Source organism: Xiphophorus maculatus, chromosome 12, assembly GCF_002775205.1.
Source record: "Xiphophorus maculatus strain JP 163 A chromosome 12, X_maculatus-5.0-male, whole genome shotgun sequence".
NCBI classification, from domain to species: domain Eukaryota; kingdom Metazoa; phylum Chordata; class Actinopteri; order Cyprinodontiformes; family Poeciliidae; genus Xiphophorus; species Xiphophorus maculatus.
Window position 1 is genome coordinate 27,078,716 of NC_036454.1, and position 21,628 is coordinate 27,100,343.

General features: G+C 40.2%; 4 protein-coding genes across 5 annotated transcripts; 2 read left to right on the forward strand and 2 right to left on the reverse strand.

Annotated features, from left to right (window-relative positions):
* Positions 1 to 3,986: 3,986 nt before the first annotated feature.
* On the reverse strand, positions 3,987 to 9,940 carry LOC111610366. 2 transcript variants are annotated; one of them, XM_023344194.1, is made up of 7 exons: positions 8,796 to 9,940; positions 8,530 to 8,704; positions 7,417 to 7,487; positions 7,087 to 7,260; positions 6,909 to 7,006; positions 6,751 to 6,822; positions 3,987 to 6,052 (listed from the first exon to the last, which is right to left on the reverse strand). In XM_023344194.1, exons 1-7 carry the CDS (start codon positions 8,824 to 8,826, stop codon positions 5,915 to 5,917), a joined length of 759 nt encoding a protein of 252 aa, XP_023199962.1. In that variant the 5' UTR covers positions 8,827 to 9,940; the 3' UTR covers positions 3,987 to 5,914. The 2 variants fall into 2 exon arrangements, with proteins under 2 accessions (XP_023199962.1, XP_023199961.1); XM_023344193.1 differs by having other exon boundaries at positions 3,987 to 6,058.
* A 97-nt stretch (positions 9,941 to 10,037) lies between these two features.
* On the reverse strand, positions 10,038 to 12,495 carry LOC102217201 (cytochrome c oxidase subunit 6A, mitochondrial). The gene is made up of 3 exons (XM_005811136.2): positions 12,352 to 12,495; positions 10,438 to 10,583; positions 10,038 to 10,346 (listed from the first exon to the last, which is right to left on the reverse strand). Exons 1-3 carry the CDS (start codon positions 12,449 to 12,451, stop codon positions 10,260 to 10,262), a joined length of 333 nt encoding a protein of 110 aa, XP_005811193.1. The 5' UTR covers positions 12,452 to 12,495; the 3' UTR covers positions 10,038 to 10,259.
* Positions 12,496 to 13,231: 736 nt separating this feature from the next.
* LOC102216955 (C-type lectin domain family 4 member E-like) lies at positions 13,232 to 14,942 on the forward strand. Its single transcript, XM_005811135.2, has 7 exons — positions 13,232 to 13,415; positions 13,503 to 13,586; positions 13,662 to 13,748; positions 13,872 to 13,922; positions 13,999 to 14,138; positions 14,435 to 14,550; positions 14,623 to 14,942. Exons 1-7 carry the CDS (start codon positions 13,337 to 13,339, stop codon positions 14,774 to 14,776), a joined length of 711 nt encoding a protein of 236 aa, XP_005811192.1. The 5' UTR covers positions 13,232 to 13,336; the 3' UTR covers positions 14,777 to 14,942.
* Positions 14,943 to 17,612: 2,670 nt separating this feature from the next.
* On the forward strand, positions 17,613 to 20,167 carry LOC102219520 (phospholipase A2-like). The gene is made up of 4 exons (XM_005811145.3): positions 17,613 to 17,721; positions 17,799 to 17,955; positions 18,028 to 18,155; positions 19,905 to 20,167. The coding sequence occupies exons 1-4, from the start codon at positions 17,688 to 17,690 to the stop codon at positions 20,018 to 20,020; spliced, it is 435 nt and encodes a 144-aa protein (XP_005811202.1). The 5' UTR covers positions 17,613 to 17,687; the 3' UTR covers positions 20,021 to 20,167.
* Positions 20,168 to 21,628: the final 1,461 nt, after the last annotated feature.

Sequence of the window (21,628 nt, forward strand, 5' to 3'; positions counted from 1 at the left end):
CGTTACTATTTTTGCCTTTAGCACTAGCACTGTTGCTAAGCTAATTACAAACAGAAACTTTTTAACCTGCAAGTCTTGTGGCAGTTTTTAACTTCTATTAAGGTGTTATATTCATTCATCATAATTGAATCAATTTAAACAGAGCCAATTCTGGAAACCACGTGACAAACGAGAAGAACAGTTGGCTGAACCAGCTTCTCCTAATATTTGTAGTTGTGTTGTACTAACAGAGTGAATGTGATGCTTTTTGTGGTTTTGCTGTTTTTCTCCCTTCGCCTCCAACAAACTAGTTCCCCTTAGGATATCAATAGAAACTGAACTGAACCATCAGTTCAATTCTAATCAAAATATTTAGGTGGATTTTTTACTAGACTCATTCGTGTTATTAGGAATATTCTATTTCTTATTGTAAATTCATTTTAAAACATAATATTCCAATTTATAAATTTTTTTTAAAATATTTTTATTGGCAACTGTTTAATAAAAAAATTATTTTAGAAACACAAAAGCACCAAAAAAAAATGAGTGAGAATCATGACACCGATCTTATTAAGCTTGAAGTACGTTTCTGGAAAACAAAATTGCAATGCCTGGTATTTAGCCTGTGAATGCTGGGAGGTTGTTCGGGTCAATGCTGGACTGAAAAGAGCAACACAAATACATCTTTTGCTTAGAAAAAAACCCCCGTAAAAATCACGACTATCATGTCACCGTTAGCAGTTTTATTTTATTTTGATTTGAGGAAATAAGCAGCATCCTCTGAGCGGTCATTTAAAATCTTTCAGATCCTGTTTTTAGCGCTCGATTAAAAAGCCTAGATGAGCCGCCATGGCGTGGCCGCGCGCATGAATACGTAAGACGCCTCACAGAGCTGGTCGGCCCGTTGCTGCGATACGTGACAGCGTCCGCCATATTGATTGTGGCCTATGTGCCAGTAAACCAATACAAAATGGACCGAACTTCAGAAAGTGCCGTTCTACACAGTATTTTAAGTTAATACCTGTCATTGACACAGTCTCTCACACACACTAATATATTTGGTAATCAAATAAATGATTCTGATAGTTTTTATATTGACACTAATGAACAGACACACACTTTTACAGTGTTTTATTAAAGAACATATTTACATGATTCCATGTTAAATGTACATTTAACATTTCAAGACAAGAAAAAATAAATACATTTTCTTGTATTTATTTTTTTATATATAATTTCAAACATTAAACGACATATTTTTCTTACTTTTTTCTGGGGAAAAAAATAATTTATTACAGTATATCAACTCTGTTATTGACAGCAAAGAGTGAAAAATAATTCTAACAGAGTAAATTATTTTTATTTCATTACATAAGCTGTATTAATACACTAATATTTCAGATTGACATATTTAAAAATACACAAAAAGGGAAAGAATAAAACACATTTATTTATTATACTGGGAACACTGGCCACATGTTGGGGCTTCAGTCTGCTGGTCACACTGGGAGAACTCCAATGACTTCTGAGACATCCTGGTGCACAAGTTAAAAAAGCCCAGGATAAAAGAGAAATTATCCAAAAGTGTAATAGAAAATACATATATATTTCCTTCACATTCAGAGAAAAGACATTTTCAGCATGTTGGGTCTCGGACTTGTAGCATCTTTATAGCATAGCTGAATACCGATATTGTGAAACAGAGACTGAACAACAGCAGCTCCAGCTCTGATCCTGACTGACCTTTCTTCACAAAATCCCCCGGTTTTTAATACACCTCCTCTCTAACGGCGGTTTCTCATCAGCTCTCTCTCATTAGAAAACACAGTATGAAAACGTTAGCTACGCTAACAACCAGCGGTTACTTCGGGCCAATTTAGCTACATGGGAAATATTTCTCGGTTGTTTAGAAGCGAGTTTCTGGCTGCAAAGTCCAGTAATTCTGCTCTCTCATCCTTACCTGTGGAAGGTAGTGCACATAAATCCAGTTTGTATTGTAAAACGGTTGAAACAAGTCCGCACAGCACAGCACTTAGGGAGCTCCGATCGCTCTGCTGCCACATACAAGATGGCGGCGACGTAACGCAGGACTCGGCGCTCAGTGAAGGCGTCTACGTCTTCACGCCTGTGGATCTGTGGAACCAACGGCTGCCTGAAAGAGCGACCACGTTGCTAGGAGATGCTCCGAAAAAGAAACGGCTGGACAGATTCCGATGTTCTGACTTCAATCTCTGTGTTTTCTCTGCACCTGGGTTTCATGCTGCCTCTTGAGTGTTTCACGTCGGAGCGGTGGATCCACTGGAGAATGGCCAGGTGGATCCACTGGAGAATGGCCAGGTGGATCCACTGGAGAATGACCAGGTGGATCCACTGGAGAATGGCCAGGTGGATCCACTGGAAAACGACCAGGTGGATCCACTGGAGAACGACCAGGTGGACCCACTGGAGAACGGCCAGGTGGACCCACTGGAGAACGGCCAGGTGGACCCACTGGAGAACGGCCAGGTGGATCCACTGGAGAACGGCCAGGTGGACCCACTGGAGAACGGCCAGGTGGATCCACTGGAGAACGGCCAGGTGGATCCACTGGAGAACGACCAGGTGGATCCACTGGAGAACGGCCAGGTGGATCCACTGGAGAACGGCCAGGTGGATCCACTGGAGAACGGCCAGGTGGATCCACTGGAGAACGGCCAGGTGGATCCACTGGAAAACGGCCAGGTGGACCCACTGGAGAACGGCCAGGTGGATCCACTGGAGAACGGCCAGGTGGATCCACTGGAGAATGACCAGGTGGATCCACTGGAGAATGGCCAGGTGGATCCACTGGAAAACGACCAGGTGGATCCACTGGAGAACGACCAGGTGGACCCACTGGAGAACGGCCAGGTGGACCCACTGGAGAACGGCCAGGTGGACCCACTGGAGAACGGCCAGGTGGATCCACTGGAGAACGGCCAGGTGGACCCACTGGAGAACGGCCAGGTGGATCCACTGGAGAACGGCCAGGTGGATCCACTGGAGAACGACCAGGTGGATCCACTGGAGAACGGCCAGGTGGATCCACTGGAGAACGGCCAGGTGGATCCACTGGAGAACGGCCAGGTGGATCCACTGGAGAACGGCCAGGTGGATCCACTGGAGAACGGCCAGGTGGATCCACTGGAGAACGACCAGGTGGACCCACTGGAGAACGGCCAGGTGGATCCACTGGAGAATGGCCAGGTGGATCCACTGGAGAATGGCCAGGTGGATCCACTGGAGAATGACCAGGTGGATCCACTGGAGAATGGCCAGGTGGATCCACTGGAAAACGACCAGGTGGATCCACTGGAGAACGACCAGGTGGACCCACTGGAGAACGGCCAGGTGGACCCACTGGAGAACGGCCAGGTGGACCCACTGGAGAACGGCCAGGTGGATCCACTGGAGAACGGCCAGGTGGACCCACTGGAGAACGGCCAGGTGGATCCACTGGAGAACGGCCAGGTGGATCCACTGGAGAACGACCAGGTGGATCCACTGGAGAACGGCCAGGTGGATCCACTGGAGAACGGCCAGGTGGATCCACTGGAGAACGGCCAGGTGGATCCACTGGAGAACGGCCAGGTGGATCCACTGGAAAACGGCCAGGTGGACCCACTGGAGAACGGCCAGGTGGATCCACTGGAGAACGGCCAGGTGGATCCACTGGAGAACGACCAGGTGGACCCACTGGAGAACGGCCAGGTGGATCCACTGGAGAACGACCAGGTGGACCCACTGGAGAACGGCCAGGTGGATCCACTGGAAAACGACCAGGTGGACCCACTGGAGAACGGCCAGGTGGGTCCACTGGAGAACGACCAGGTGGATCCACTGGAGAATGACCAGGCCTCCCAGAGCGCAAGCCGCGCACTGATGGATTTGGGAATCCCAAACCCACCTGATTTTGTAGAATAATCTCCTGATGGCTAAGAAGAACCCTTCATATACTCACAACAGGAGACAGATTTTTATGACAAACTAGTGTTTTAGTAACTGCATACAAAAATCATGAAATAAAAAAGGAGAAATAAATACAAATGTACTTACAGCAGTTTAGAAACGCACAAATAAATTATTCTTTTAAATGGAACATGAAGGAATGCACGTTTGAAGTATTCCAGTGTTATTGAATATGACTGCATAAAAATGAAAGAATTAAACATTAAAATACAGTAGAATGACAATGTTTAAAAAAGACTAAAATAAACCCGAATGTCTCACTTTTTTTACATAATTGTAGATATTAGTGAGGTCACTGCAACATGTCCACACTGCACAAGAAATTAAAATAAAACAGGTCAAGTAATCTGAGGACAACACGCTTTGTAAACAGCAACCAAATAGTAAATGTTAATGCATTTCATAACTTATTTTTGGCCCGTAATATTGTCTCCTAAAATTTCAAAACAGTGAGAAAAATTCTAATGTTTACAACGTAATATTTTGTGCTGTCGTTAGCGTTTCCTATTACCCAACTGAACAGTCAGATGTCATGAATGTTAATCAAGTCATTGAAAAAGTGCAGCATTGGGAAGGTGGGAGTTTGATCAGTTTGACCAACTCTATAAAAACACTCGGAAATGACCTCCAACTTACAGCAGAACTATATTCTATAAATATTTCAAACAATTTGCCAGGACTCTGAGACAACACTAACAAATATGTCTGAGTGTGGCATCTTCTGTGACTCTAAAAGCCTACTCTAGCTCTGATTGTGTCATTAATGACACTACTCCCTTTATTTTAGCTAAACTACAGTAGGATAAATACAGTAAAACCTAAAGCAGGGTTCCAAATGCACAATATTCCTATAAACCCGTCTACTTAACTACAGATATGGCAGCCCACTTCTACAGTTACTGCAGACTCCGAACGCAGGAATCAATAATCGTTCAGAAAGATTATACCTGCAAGTACATTTCAGTAACGTAGAGTTCAATGTTTTACCAGTTCAATTTTAAAAGTGAAACTCGAACAGAGTGTTAAATTTTAAGCGTTTGTTTTTGTTACTTTTAATGATCATGGCATACAGATAATGAAATATTCACTTTTAGTTTCTAAATAAATTAGAATATTACTCAGAAATGATAAATAAAACGTTGCAAGCTGGCTGTTCGGATAGTAATGTCCACGCAAATTAATGAAAAATTGAGTGGAAAGAAAACATGATGTACAAAATGTAGCAAATGTAGGGGGAAGGGAGGATTCCCAAGGTGTCAGAGTTTAAAAAGGAGCCAGAAGCTATGTCATAGGTGTCTTATGTCGGCTAAAGACAGAAATGACTGGACTGTGGCCCAATGGGTCATCCTTTGTTTTTCTTTTTTTTTTTAGATAAAAGTCAAAACTGAATTATGGTTTAAAATGAGCTGTGAACCATAATCAATAAAACAAACAGAAATGAATACTTGATATATTTCCCTCTGTTAATGGCAAATCTGGAAAATATGTGGTTTCATTTTTTGAAACTGATTTACTGAAATAAATACATTTTTCAATTAGATTCTAATTCGTTGAGATTCAAGGAAGATGCTGAAGATCATATAGCTAATGAGTAAAACTTCACTGGCATTTAACATTTGCTGTTAACTGTGGCGTTAAGCCGAGAAGGTTTTGCTTTGTCCGAGTAGTACAGTGATCATCTTTAAGTAACTAAAAAAAATAAATAAACTAAAAGAATTTTAATACCTGTTAAATTCACCATTCAAACACTATAAAATTGTGAAATTGAGCTTATTGTATGTAAACTTGACTACAATTGTGAAGGTGTTTGAGATCCACATTCTCTATGAGAACGAGAGATATCGGACGCCACCTGCTGGCCAAAATCAGCAGCTAAGATTGCTTGGATGAGACTGAATCACAATAACATAGTAAATCTATTATAGTGCTAAAGTTCTGTTTCTCGCAGTCACATCAGCTGTTTATCCAGTAGCAGGATTTCCTTTTCCAGCTTCTTCATCTTCAGTGCTCTGTAGGCCATCTCCTGGTCCCGATTCTCGATCTCCTTTTTGAGGTAACAGCAGTAAAGGGCCCTTAGTTCATCAGTCTGCTTCTGAAAACATATAGGCAGAGGTACGTAGAGTACCCAAAGATTGTTCTCAAGTAGGAGTAGCACTACTTCCACATATTTTTACTCAAGTAAAAGTGAAAGTAGCCATCCAAGAAACTACGCAAGTAAGAGTAAAAAGGTATTTGGTAAGAAGTCTGCTCAAGTAATGAGAAATGAATCAAATTATCAATCATTTAATATTTTTAAAAATGCATCATCGGATGGAGAAAAATATAAATATAAGTGGAAATGTTGGTATTTTAAGGTCCAAAATGAAAATAATTCATTTTAGTAATGAAAGAAACAACAAAATGAGGCAAAAATAATTGTTTTTCCAAATCAGTTTCTTTCACTACATAACCTTTGAAATTTTAACAAAAACTGCAGGTGTGTGTCTGTGTCTGGTGAATGTTTGGTTAAAACATGTTTGTCTTTCATTCAGTGAAGTAACTAAGTCACTGGTGGGCAGAGAATCCAGAAAGTTTACTCTAGTAGGAGTAGCAATACTTCATAATACAATTACTCAAAGAAAAGTAAAAAGTACACCGTAGTACATTCTTTCAAAAAACGGTAACTCAAGTAAATGTAATTGAGGAAATGTAACTCTGAATATAGGTCTCCTAAACAGCACATGTATAATTGTTATGTTTCTTTTCACTCATTTAATTTGTCTGGAGCTGAATCCTGACTCTCACCTCAGCACGTCTGGTCCTGCTTGTAGCCCCTGCTGGGCTGCCGACCTCCTGAAAACTGCTGTTCTGCACGTCCTTCATTAGAAGAAAACACAAAGGTTCAGTGTGAAATAAAACAAATTGGATAAATTGGTCAACGAAGCAGGTGCAGAGGTGTCTACCCCGTCAAAATGAGCCTCGCTGATGTCCGTCTCATCGCCGCTCAGGCTCTCTGGTTCCGTCTTTGTGACGGGCAGGAGGAGGACCGGATGGCCTGACACTTTCGTCACGTCAACAACGTTAAGGTTGGTCGTCTCCAAATGCAGCGACAGGGTTTAAAGAGACTTGACTTAAACTTACCACTCATAAAGGAGCTGTCGGATCCGCCGATGGGGCCGATGCAGGCGCCTCCGGGTAGGACCTCCACCCTCATGGTGTTTTCTCTGCTCAGCACCCCGTCCTCCTCTGCTGAGGTCAGAGAGGGGCTTCCCGACCCGCCCTCGGTCCTCAACACATCGGCCCTTTTTCTTTTTGCTGTGCAAGTACAAATTTAAAAGCAAACATTTGAGCACAGGCTTATGAAATGGAATGAATTTAGAAGTCAGTCGCTAAGCAAAGTCTTACAATTAGTGCAAACAAGTATCAGGAGGAAGGGCGTCTAAAACTTGGGTCTGTTGTTTCCAAGAGTACCTGTTTGGATGATGTTCTTGTGTTTGACTTTCACTTGCTGCCATGTTCTTTTGTAGCCACTGTCTGAAACCCTGAGTCAGAAAAAAAAAACTACTATTACTATCTATTGCTTAGATATCGAAACTATATCAGGGTTTCCCCCAGTGTATTATAAGAAGCCTGGCAGGCCACCAGGATTTACTTGTGCCCCCACCAGGCTAAGCATAGCTTATTTAAGTTTATTTTAAATGTTTGCATTTTTAAGACTTTATAGCTGGTGTTCAGATATTAATCTTCCAATAACATATGATTGTCAAATGATATTTTCAAATTTCCTGTCAATTTAAAAAAAAAATTTAACTCAAAACCACAACAGGCCGCTGGATGAATGGCTGCCGAGCGCCCCAACCACCGGGCTTAGCAAGTTTTCTGGGGGAAACCTTGTATATGTTACTATAGAAAATAAAAGCATTGCCATCCCTTGAATTTTTTTGACATTTTGTCGCAGTACAACAACAAATAGTGTCCAAAGTTAGTCCTCAGAGGTTCTGTTTAAATTAAATGATGGTTCACTAGCCATGTTCATCTTACTACCGACATAGTAGGGTTAACAAAGATGCACAAAATTCTGAAATTCTTTGTAAATAAATGTAGGTAAAGTGCCTTAATCATTTGTATTTGCCCCCCTCTACACGGGTTTCCTGAAATAAAATCTGGTGTAACCAACATATGGCCATATAAACTAAAAGGACAGGCAAGAAAATTAGTCAAAGAAGCAATTAAGAGGCCCGTTGTAACTTTGGAGGAACTGCAGAGATTCATTGCTCAGGTGGGAGAATCTGTGGAACGACATGTACAAGTTGTGCATTCAATTAATCTGTTTTTGGGAAAGAAACTGTTGAAGGAAAGTCACGAGAAATCTTATTGGCCACAAGCTTGTACAAAATAAAAACGAGGAAGAAGGTAATCAGACATAAAATCCGCCTAAAAAAATGCAGGTGTTTGTGACAGTAACGTGACAAAATAGGCTAGAGATCAAGGGGCAATGCATCGAGTAGAGACAGAATGAAAGAGCAGAATGTTTGCAGGATATTTCCAAATTAGGATGACAAGAAGTGCATTTGGTGCTCTTACGCATTTATTTTATCAGCAATCCTCTGCCAGGCTTCCTCCCTCAGCTTGGAGGCGCTGGTTGTGTTGGATTTGGCTGTTAAGATCTCTCGCTCTTCTTCATACAACTTCAAAATAAGTTCTTGCTCCTTGGAGCTGAAGAAATGAGCCCTCTCCTGCTTTTTACTCATCTGGTAATCTGTGATCATAAAAAAAAAATAAGTGAATGTACTTTTTAAATTTTTTTTTTATCTCTATATATTTGCTGTCTATAACTCGTGCTTCCTCACCTCTGTCTGCGTTCATCATCATCATCATCATTGTGAATCCGCGTCTCGACGTGCGACTGCTCTCCCCTGTGCGGCGGAGCGAGCGCGCGCACTTATCCGAGATGTTTCAATGCTAGATTTAGTAATCAAATCGTAATCTGCTGCAGAAAAAACGCTGCGAAACCGAGCCGGGTCGGCGCCACGGTTCGATCCGGGATGCGTCACGTTGTCAAACAGTTGCCCGGGGAGACGGAACCCGAGGAATGATGACCGTTGTCACCGGGTCGTTATATCGACAAGCTTTGTTAACCCAGGATTTTCTAATTCGGCTTAAGGCGCGTTCACATGAGAGAGGCGGAGTCTGTAACAAAGACAGTCGCACGTAACGCGGCGTCGCGTCATTATACGACGTTAAACTGTTCTTACGCTCGTAGCGGGCATGAATGGAAACACGAAACGGACCCAGAAACCTATTAAAGAGCCAGACTTTGACGTCAAATCATTGGTGCATCACTGCCGTTTCCGCTCTCAGGTGAAAATGGTGTTGTGTCTTGATACGATTCGGCCTGCCAGCTGGGTTCCAACATGGCCGGGATACCGTTTCTGCAACTAGGGAACTTTTCAAAGAAGCCGCTCAAAGTAATATGAAACTATGTCATAATTTAAAAACATCGTTATGCTTTAGGACCATGTCAGAATTAAAATGAATACACATTTTCAGCTGTACAAGGCATCCCATTAATGCCGTAGTTGCATAATTAGTCATTGTTAAACCATAATAAATCCGCGGGTTACAAAAGTATCTGCAAATTTCTGTGACCACAATCATCTCAGATTAGGACCTACAGAAAAACAATTGTTTCACCCACACAAAAACTGAAATACATTTTTTCTTCAGCTGTTTTCAACCAGTGGTTCCCTGAATTTAACACCTTTTTACCAAACCACTGAATTTTCAGTTTTCAAGCCAAGCCTTAATACATAATGAGCAGGCTGTACCCTGGAGAAACTGGCAACTATTCCAGCCTTAGTCATTTACTAGAATAAGAACAAAGGTAATAAACTAAAAATTTTTCATATGATTTGATTTTAAGGGCATAATATGAAGAATATGACTTGAGCAGATGAATAAAATTCTGCGATCTTTACCATCCCAACTTAAACATGTACTTTATGACGATGCATTTCTAAGAAAAAAAAAACAACTTAAGAGTCTGCTGTATAAAACTAGCAGAAGTAAGAAAAACACAAAAGACCAAAAGCTCAAACCAGTGGAACTAAGTTATTTTATTTAGGTCAAGTAAGTTTAAGCTGATATTTTTGTTTTAATGGTCCAGAACAGAGGAATTGTTGGTTCAGGTGCTCCAATGTGGGGAGCACAGAGGTATAAACAATAAAACTCCAGTAAAACAGACTGCAAATAGGAGTGTGGTCCTGTAACGATAGCAGAGGGGGCTCTAGAGCCAGCGCTGATGTCTGGAGAGCTTAGTCATGGCCCTCATAGCCATCTGGAAGAGCATTCACATGAGAGTTGTGGAAGAGGGTTTTGTTGCCATCTCCCCAGGGGAAACGCTATTTTGGAGGGAAAAAAAACAACATCAGAACAAAAATAAAACAGCAAAATGAGACAAATCTGTAAAACTGTTAAAAAATGACGTCTGACCTTGGTGCGAATGCGAAGGTGGGTGTATGGGACAAACTCTGGTGGTGCGTCATGGCTGTGCTCCTTCTCTTTCAAGAAGGTGTTCAGCATGCACACTGCGACACCAGGCAGTGCAACCACAAAGCTGAGGATCTTCCATGTTTTAGCTGTTGAGAAATTATTTCATAAACCAATGAAAACATGTGCGCTCACAGAACTGAGGAAAAAAAAAAAAAAAAGGCAGGAAGCAGTCATTGCCATTTTTACACCATTTCATATTTTCATTCTCTACAAACAAACTTAAACTCTAGCGTATCACTTTACGTCTCCTGGTAGTTCAGAGTTTTCTGAAGACTTCATATTTGGTTCTTCTACCAAATCACCAAAACCATAAAATACTGCAGAGGAAACTAATCATTTTATTCACCGGATTTTGTACCGTTCCACACGTTCCTCGTAAACAAACCATGTAGATATTTTGGTTATTTAAAGATAATAAAAAGCTACTATGGCACAAATTCTGTTTTCACGTCTACATTTTTTAACTCTTTTACTGAATATCAGTGAAAATTCTGACTCATGGTTTCATCAGCAAGTCATATTTTGATTTGCAGTCGGTGGAGATTTTCTTCACCAACCTGAGTTATTCTAGCTGACTCGATGGCCACCTCACAGCAGGAGGAGCTGTTGGAGCCATTACTCCTCGCCGACGCTCCAGGACACAGACTACGTGTCGTTAAGACATTTTCGTAGCCATATTTTCTCCATGCCGTGCCATTTTTCTCCATGTTGGATTTGTTAGCAATATTCAGGTTAGCAGCTACAATGGAGGAACTTGCAGGCTTAGGCGCACAATTTAGGTCAGACGGTGTTGAAGGAAATATGTGGAACCGGAAAGGTTTTCAAAGCATCCGCTGTTTAATTAAAGCTGCACCAAAAACAGGAGTCCATCGAATGCCAACGACTACGCCGACACTTTTTAGGACTAAGTAGAACAGAATTATCCCAAATGAACAAAGTGGATTCAGTTTTAACAAACCTGTCGTGGAATGATTTTTTTTTTTTTTTTGGTGCCGTTTCTGCTGCAGTAATTTTACCCAGACGTTCATGCAGACTGCCCTTGAATTATGAAACGTTCAAATTGGAGAAAATCTGTTGGTGCATGTGTGTTGAGAGCATACAGCATAGAAATATCAGCTGGCAGCGAGTGAGTATGCATCTATTTTTAGTATGTGTGTATGTGCATCTATATACACGCATCAGAAACGGCACTGTGATTCAGACCAAGGTTTTCTCACAGGTCACCTTTCCACACAACAATTTACTCCAATGCACATATTTGTGATTTATTAGACTATTGGCTTTCAACAGTGGACCTCAGAACTCACTGTTCTTCACATTTTAGACAAGTCTCTGCTCCAGCACACCTGAATCAACCTGGATCTACCTGCTCAGGTTGTTAATCAGCCATTTATTGAAGTCAGGTGTGTGGAGGAAGTAAAACATGTCGAACTGAGGATTCAGATTGAAAACCTTCGCGTTAGAGGAATCGAATCGTCACTAAATTCAAATTTCTTTTATGTCAACACTTTATAGCTTGCTTATCACAACAGTTTTTATTTCACCAATGATACGACTCTGATATTGGCTTATAGCTCAAGCATTTCTATTTTGCCGCTTCCACCCTGACGCCCGAATGTAATACAAGCTAAAAACCTAGACGACCAACTTTAAAGTGTAATTACCAACATTTTTGTTTTAGAGTAAAAACTATAATTTTCGAGACGCCCCGGAGAGCTCGAGGCTGTGGCAGGGTTGCTAAAGAAGCTAACGCTACGCTAGCTCAGCAAGGTCACACTCCAGCCGCAACCCGCCGCTGTGAAGCTCTGCTAGGCCGCGTCCGCTCACCGAGACCCGGCAAACACTCATAATTACCCGAGTCCTCGGCATGTCCAGCGGCCGCAGCGAGCTGGCGCCGGGTTTGAGTCAAAGAAGACCTCAACAACATCCGAGAGAAACGTCCCAAGGCCGCCATCTTGCTTTCTGAAAAACCGGTGACCGGAAACAGTCATTTCGTACGGATGGAGTCACGTGGGACTTTTCAAGAGCTCTACTACGCCACCAACGCAAAAGCAGGGTGATCTTCTATCCTGTTAGAATATAGCGCACAAAAAACCTGCTTTTGCAATTCAGTTAATTTCTACAGCGTTGCAATACTGCAGAGGAAGTCCAGACCTCAGCTTCAATTAAAAAGTTAACAAAATACCATAAATAAATGTTGAAAAGAATGAGTTGGAGCAATTTCACAAATCTGGCCAACATCCCTCCATGAAGTGAATACTAGTACACTTCCCTGACAAAGTACATGCCTCGGTTTAATGCTGTAAAACCTGATTTCTGTGTACTACTTGATCATGGAGGGAAAAAAATAATTGTTTATTGACAAATTATTGTTATTGACTTCTTTTATTCACATAAAGTAATAAATAAATGATTGTTACCCTGACTGTGAGAAATAGTTTGTCACTGTAAACAGATTGGACGCCGTTATAAGTGCAGCCACCATTCTGCACTTCTAAGTCCACAACTTTAGGTTGTGGACTTAGAAAGAAAGGAATTTCACAAAGAAATGGCCGCTCTAAAGGCTGAACCACCTGGATGGGTTTTTCAAAAGTAGTCCAGGGTCCTTGGTGAACCCATCCTACAGCTTCTGTGTGTTGACTCCAGGACAACATGAGGGTTAAAACTCCAGAGCAGTATTTACTTACCTGTTAATAGCTAACATGCTTGGCCTCATAAAGAACAAAAATATTGGGTTGATCTCTTATCTGATTCTGCACTCACAGTTTGTCTGTGGACTGAATACTGATTGCATCCAAGGCAAAAAAATAAAAAATAAAAATTTTGTTCTCCTTTAGTAATGGAATCTCAGTATCAACCGTTTAGCGCAACGGACAGCAGCTTGGATGAAGCAGATCGCAATATCAGCCAACGAACAGGTAAAACTTCCATGTCGTCTGAATTTCTTTCTCAGTTACTTCAGACATCGAGAAATCAGAGTGTGAAATTTGTGCGTGTGTTTTCAGGAATGAAGAGAATATTGACGTACATCCTCTACAGCGGGCCGCTGCTGCTGCTTTTGATTCTGCTCTTGGTCTTAGGGGTCATATGTAGGACTTTAAGCACATCATAAGAAGGTGGATGAGTAATGTTACTACAAATGACACATTTATATTATTTTACAGTCTCTCAGGTGAAGAAAGAAATTACTGATGTCAAACTACAACTCAAGATCATCAACAATAGAGGACCAACGTCCTTATGTACTTCAGGTAAAAAAACAAATAATAAAACATTGAAAAAGGAAAAAGAGCTCTGATTTCTCAGCATAAACATGCAGCCAAATTTGGTCTCTTAAAACAACTTCTGCATTTTTGTGGTTTCTCAAACTTAAGGTCCAACCGAAGCAAAACAAGTCCCGGTGGAGAGAATTGCTCCAGTTAGAGGTAAAACTAAAGTGTCTTTGTGCAAACAAAAACTTTGTTTTTGATTCATTTTGACTGTATGATCCTTATCAATAAGGAACTTGCAAGGAGGGCTGGGCGAGTTTCCAGGGGAGCTGCTACCTGCTTTCCACCACCACCACCGTCTGGCAACGAGCCGAAGATCAGTGTAGATCATCTGGAGGACACCTGCTAGTTCTTAACAATGTGGAGGAACTGGTGAGGTCCAACTTGGCTCCATAAAACTGCAAGCACACATAATGAAATACATAAATACTCAGCTTTATACCCCATTGATATAGTTTACATATCCGTATGTCAAATCTGCAAACCTTAGAGTAGTTTAATGGGATTTGTGTTCCTGATCAACACAAACTAGTGCATTAATTGGAAGTGGATGGAATCAGGTACATGTTTTCCCCCACAACTTTGCTCAGAAGATATCAGAAAAGTGTGATCAACCTACATTAGATCATGCCTGAAGATACTGAACATGCTCTTATTTTTTATTTCAGGACTACATTTCAGGCATTGTTGACATCAAGTATTCCTACTGGATCGGACTGGTGGAGCGACAGCAAGAGGGCCACTGGAGCTGGGTGGACGGAACCGACTTTGACTCGACCCCAACGTGAGTCGAGAGTGAAGCCTCAAGATGGAGAAATAAAAACTGAAATAATTCTTCGTGCTGTTTGGTGTTTAGATTCTGGGACCAGGGTCAACCTGACAACTGGGACTTCAGGGTGAACGGAGAGGACTGTGGGCAGCTGCATGCCTCTGTGAACCGCAAACGCAAGCTGTGGAATGATGCAGACTGTAGCCTGGGCTACAGGTACATCTGTGAAGCCAAGGCATGAGACACAGCTGGGAGTTATACATAGCTCAAGCTTTGTTGATATACCCAGACTGGTGAGGGGGAGAGGATGGATAAAAGTAAAACTATTTGGCCTATTAAAACATCTGTTAACCGGTGGTTGCCATGGTTTTCTCTTCCTCACAATAAAAGTTCATTTTAAAGCAAAAGTATTCTTCTCTCCTTGAACCTTCCAACATTTTGTCATGCCACATTCACAACTTTAATGTCATTTATTGGGATTTTATGTCAATGTCCAACTGAAAGTAGTAAATAAAATTGTTAGAAGAATGGAAAATGAATCATGGTTTTCAAAACTTTTTATATATAAAAAAAAAAAATACAAGAAAACAAAACTAAATTTGAAAAACAAGGGTTTGTGTCCAGGCTAGCCTACTCTGATGTTTTTAAAGCTAAGGCTGGTTCTGACACAATGTCCCAAGACTTTAGTAGCTTCGATTAGAAGGGTGAGCCGCTGAATATATTTGTTTCCATCGGAGAACACAAAGCCATAATTTCCAGAGTTTCTAAATTATGGGGATTTGTTGGAAACAAAGAGAGAAAACAAATTAAAATGCTCACGATTGTCCACTAGATGGCAGCAGTAACTACCGTCCTTTAGACAAAACTACTGCTAATTCAACTTTTACAACAAATTTGCTACATAAATTTAATTATCAGTAGATAACAAATAATAATAAACAAGTGTACAGATAATGTATTAATAAAGATTTTTTAAAAACAACAACAACAACAACTGTGAATTTAGTAAACATCCTGGCCTACCAAAAGAAATTCTAATACATTTCTTTGGAGACGTTAATGAGCTTAAATCTGCCTCTCCAAAAAGAATTTTGGAATCATAAAGATGTTAATTATTTGAATTTTAATAAAGTCTACTGCATTTTAAAGCAATGTTTCTGAGATAATCAAACCATATTATGTTTCCAACTCTGGATTAGCTGAGACAGGAGCAAACATCACATGCTCGGCCTCTGCCTTAGTACAGACACTAACCCGTCCACTCAGCACAGAAATAAAGCAAATGCACTTTTCTACATAGGTAAAATAACAATGGCAAGTTTTAAATTTAATTTAATTTAATTTCCACTAAAGAATTATACCAAAGTAGCAGTATTAGCTTTTTAGTTCTATTTTTCTTGTTGATAGATTGGTAACTGTGTTTTTTTTTGCTTTTCTATGGGGTGGAGGGTTACATAATTTTCCTCAAAAATAAACATCCCTGGCAGAAAATATAGCCTTACTCTTGTGGCAAAAGTTTCATATTCTTTGTTATTATTATTTTAAAACCTAACCATAGAAATAAGAAGCAGTTCTGTAGTAGTTTTTTTTTTCTTAATTATGTAGCATTTGGGGCCCTAAAGGAGCTTTAATCATCTGGACTGAGGCCAAAAATGGCTCCTTTTGCATGAAAAGGTTGCAGAAACCTTCCTTAGATCAAAATAGACTTGTGTGGTAGAACGGCCCTGTTTAAATCCAAACCTAAATCTCACTGAGAATCTTTGACAAGACTTGGATGCTCACCAACCAATGCGACTGAACAACATCGGCCAAAACAAGTCAGTTTCTAGATTTGCAAAGCTGGTAGAGACATAGACCAGATCCACCAAAGATTCACAGCTGTAATCGCAACAAAAAGTGGAAGTATGAAGTATTGCATCTGAAATTTACACATTTTTAGTTGTAAAAAAAATGTCATATCGAAACACAGATATAAATCAACACATGCTTACATATCTGACACAGGTTTACACCTGTGTCAGATATTAACGTTTTGCGTATTTATAGAAAGTAATCTAATTTGGAGGAAGTTCAGCGCAAAGCTGTGGGAATTCTAGCAAATGTCACATATTTATACAGCTGAGTTTGGTCAAACTTTTATTGATAAAGGTTTCAAAAATACAAACCGGAGAGATTAAAGGCAGATCTGGGGATGGTTTCCTGGCTACTGCTGCTGATGCTGGATCGGGACAATAAGTCGATTCACCTGAAAGTTATGTTCACAACTACTCTTTAAATCCTTCAACTTTTGCATCCAAACATTTCATTTGAGTATTTTTTGTAAAAAAGTAAAAAAAAGCTAAATACACATAGTTTAAAGATCTATAAATGTTTTAGATGATCGATAATAATTGACAACAGACTAGAAGAAGGTGGATTGTGACTATACGGAGTTATTAGAAATGGATGTTTGTAAACGTGAAATTCTGCCACTTGATCAAGCAATAATGAACTAATATGAATGCAAGCAGCAACATTGTGTGGGATAATGGTGGTGATGAACCAGGGAAGAGGAGAAAACATACATGAATTGATTTCACATAGAAAAATGCCTTTTATAGATTATTTGTTACATACTGACTGACGTTTCCAGGCCTTTATTTTTATCAATAATGACGTACAGCTAACAAAAACACAAAATGAACAATTAGAACATTCCACCAGACAGATGAGAAAGACATCTGTAACACAGAAATGTTTTTTAATAAATAAAAAGTAGGTTTAATACCTGCTTTATTTGAATCTTTTAATCAAATTTAATATGACTGCACTACAGGACAAGCCAGGAAATAGAGAGGTGTTTTTTCTTGGGGGGTTTTTTGTGATTAGTTTGTTCCCACCTATGATCTCTGTCTGCAGGAGAGGTCTGATGCAGTCAGGTTTGTTTCCCAGCAGAACCAATCGCAGTGCTTGAGGGACTTGATTAGATCAATGCGATTGATCCCACACACACAGAAGTCACGCATTAAGATTGTCTGGACCAATCAAGACAAACCCTGGACAGTGAATACCTCCCATCCCCCCGCTGTGCTTCTTATCTGAAATTTGCTCAGGCCCCGCCATCCTTTAAGAGGACGCCGCCACAGACTCCAGCCTTCGTCAGATCCGCAGCCATGATTGTGAAGGCTCTTCTGCTGCTTCTCGCCGGTAAGCCTCTAAAAGCTCTCAACGCTTGACGCTCTGTTCCCTGTGTTGATTCGTGCCACCTCACATGTCTCTCCCAGCATGCGTGGTCAGTGGGGGACACGTCCCCAACGCCGTCTGGCATTTTGGGGAGATGATCAGTTGTGCCCAGCCGGGTGTCAATCCTCTGGATTACAACGAATACGGCTGCTACTGCGGCTTGGGGGGCTCTGGGACTCCTGTGGATGATGTGGACAGGTGAGATGCAATCCAAATTTTAGTTTTTTAATCATTTTCTCACCTATGACCTCTCGTCCACTGCATGTTTAGGTGCTGCCAAGTCCATGACAGCTGCTATAGCAACAGCATGAAGATTCCCGAATGCGAGGGTATTCTAGACCTTCCCTATGTTATCAGTTATAATTTCAGCTGCTCAAACAAACAGGTGACTTGCTCAGGTAAGGCTATGAAACACCGATTAAATCGTCATGTTCTGTATATTGAGACTAGTATGTACATCACAGACCAAAGGTTTGGACACACCTTCTAATTCAATGGGTTTTCTTTATTTTCATGACTATTTATAAGGCAATAAATCCCACTTATTAACCTGACAGGGAACACCTATGAAGTGAAAACCATGTCAGGTGACGACCTCTTGAAGCTCATCAAGAAAATGCAGAGTGTGTGCAAAGCAGTAATCACAGCAAAAGGTTGCTACTTTGAAGAAACTAGAATATCAGGGGTATTTTCAGTTGTTTTACACTTTTTTGTTTAGTGCATATTTCCACATGTGTTATTCATAGTTTTGATGCCTTCAGTGTGAATCTACAATGTCAATAGTCATGAAAATAAAGGAAACTCATTGAATTAAAAGGTGTGTCCAAACTTTTGGTCTGTATTGTATATCACAGATTAATGTTTAACTTACTGGGATTTTATGTGATAGACTTGTCCTAAAGTAGTTCATAATGATGAAATGGGAACATTTTTCAAAATATTTCATAAATCAAAACTGAAACAGATTCAGCTGCAAGTGTTGTAGGGTACATCTGCTACCATTGTTCATCTACAGAAACAGACATTTTTGTCAATTTTATATATATATATATATATATCACAATCAACCTCACATCGGCTGGAGGATATCTGCAAAGATCCATTACCAAGTCTGTGGGTTTAGGTCTGGGCTTTAACTAGGCCATTCTAGCAAATTAGAATGCTGTAACCGGGCTCATACACTGGCCATTAATAACTTTTAAAACACAGATAAAGACATGAGGATTGTTCTTAATCATTAAGTTTACAGGCAAAGTGAACCTAACACTGCTTCTGTTTTTTATATATAAAAATAGAATTTCAACAAAATAACTGCAATTCTGGTACTTTTTATTCAGTTCTTTTATAAAATATGGCATCAAATGGCTTTATTTTTGGGGCAGGCTTCTTGTTTTTTGTTGGGGTTTTTTTTCACTTATTCTTTAAAATACAGTCACCTGCCACCGCTTTAGTAGTTTGAGGTTTTTCTTTGTTTTGAGACCTAAAAATAGATATATAATAGAAGTTAAACGTCAAATTATTTTTCATAACTCTGTAGAATGTTACATTGTATGTATTTATAAAATATTGTAAGATTTAGCTTTTACTATGTGTCAAATAGATTTTTCTGTTTTAGACAAATTTTGCTTCGTGGCATTAAGGGTAAAAATGTCTCTTTCGACAGAAATTTGACAAACCCTGAAGTAAACATTCAGCCATTGTTGCTCTGGCTGAATGTCTAGGTTTGTTTGCCTTCTGGGAGGCGAACCTTTGCTAAAGTATCCAGTCTTCTGCAGCCTCTGACGGGTTTTCGAGGTGCAGGTGATGGTGTCCATCACACACGATGAGATGGTGTGTTCAGGGTTAGGTTTTAATTTAACTGCAGCACTTTGAATGTAAACCAAACAGCTAAACTTTTTCTCATCAGAGCACCTGGATATTCACTGGATTTTATTTAGGGGTATTAGATTTTTTTTTTTTTTTTTGACTAAATCAATAAGCATATCCCATTTTCATTTTTGATAAATCTTTCAAATCCATGCATTTTTTTTTCCGCTTCATTATTGGTCTATCACATCAAATCCTAATAAGAACATGCATCATTAGTGTATTTTTTCTCTACCAAGCCCAGACTCTCTCACTGGTTCATACTTTCTCTGTGTTTGCAGCGACCAATGATAAGTGCCAGGCTACGGTTTGTGAGTGTGACCGTGTGGCGGCGCACTGCTTCGCTCGATACAAATACAACCCGGACTACAAGAACCTGGACTCTAAGTTCTGTTAAAGACTCGCAGACCTCGACGTGTTCGTCACAGCCGTCTTCCGATTCGGATCTGTTTCTCATTAGTGATTGTGAAATAAAAGATTGTGGATTTTCTTGAAATAATAATAATTTTTTAAAAAGCTGAATAAACTGTGTCGTCTGCTCTGCTCATGTGTTGAGGTTCTGTCACTCCAGGTCTTGTCGGTACCACGTTTGTTTCAATTTACCTCAATTAAATAAGCTAACAGAATATGAAGTAAAAACAGGAGCAGGTTTCACAAAACGATTTCTCTTTTTATCTTAAGAAAACTTGCATAACTTACTTCTTAAAATTGCTCTACTTTTTAGCGTATCACATAAAATTCCAACGAAATAGCTTGAGATGATGGGACAAAAATTTAGAAAAGGAGTATACATAAAAGAAGTACTGCATCCATTTATAGTACGCATGCAGAACAGTAAACTATCTTAACATATTGCATTTTTTGTGTTTAATTCTAAATCATTTAATGTAGCCAAGGAGCAGAGGAAAGCCGTGGGAACTCCCCAGATGTCATTTATTTACACAGCTGTGCTGATGGCTGAAAGATTGTTACATAAAGGAGCCTGAAAAACACAAAACTGAGAGGCTTCAGAGAAGCCAAAGAGAAAATGGGTTCCTATTAAGGAATATGTGGGGATAATGGAGACCCTTAACCAAGGTGCTGCAGGGATGGAAGGACAAGACAAGGACAATGTGCAACCCAGCCAAACAGGACCATGTACAAGTCTTCAGATAAGATCCACATTTATGTGGCATAAAGATATAAAGATAAACTATAACCCTATAATTTATCTACAAGATAAAAATGGATTGTAAATCAGAATCAAAACAAATAAATCCATACATTGAGTCATGTTTAAGTGGAATGAAACAGGCTGAAAAGTATGAACGTGATTACTAAAATGTACTGAACACTCGGTAGAGAAGATGTTGTTGGTGATGACAGTTCGAGTGTCGCTGAGGTGGAGAATCTAGTCGGATGCATTACTCAGGTTGGACTTTCCGCCGTTGTTCTCTCTTCAGCATGGTGGTAGACGGCAGCAGATTCTTATCAAGGATGTCACGGCACATTTCTCCTTCAATTATTCCTTTAACAAGGCAGTACAACACACTGACAGAGGCTTTCCGAACTGTTTCAGGCCACTTCCACGCATGTGCCCAATACTTATTCCCAATTACATTCAATTTTGTACAACTAACTTAATTTTTTTTAAATCTATTTTGATTTCTGAGTGAGTGTGAATGATTTGAGTTGTGTGAATTTCATGCCAGCAGTCCTACTACAAATACAGGTATTGAGAATGCCATTTTCTCATGTGTTTCTTGGAACCTTTGACTATTCTTCCATTTGTGAGGTCAAACACTGATGTTGGATGAGAAGGCCTGGTCTTGGCTCTTATTCACTTTCCATCAGGTAGACGTCAGGACTCTGTGTATGCCGGTGAAGTTCTTCCACACCAAACTCCCCAAACTGTTTCCACAAAGGTCGGAGCATGAAGTCATTCAAAGATTATTGAAGCATGCAGATTTCCTTTCACTGGGACTAAAGAAAATCAGTCACACAGTAATAATGCACGTTGTATGTT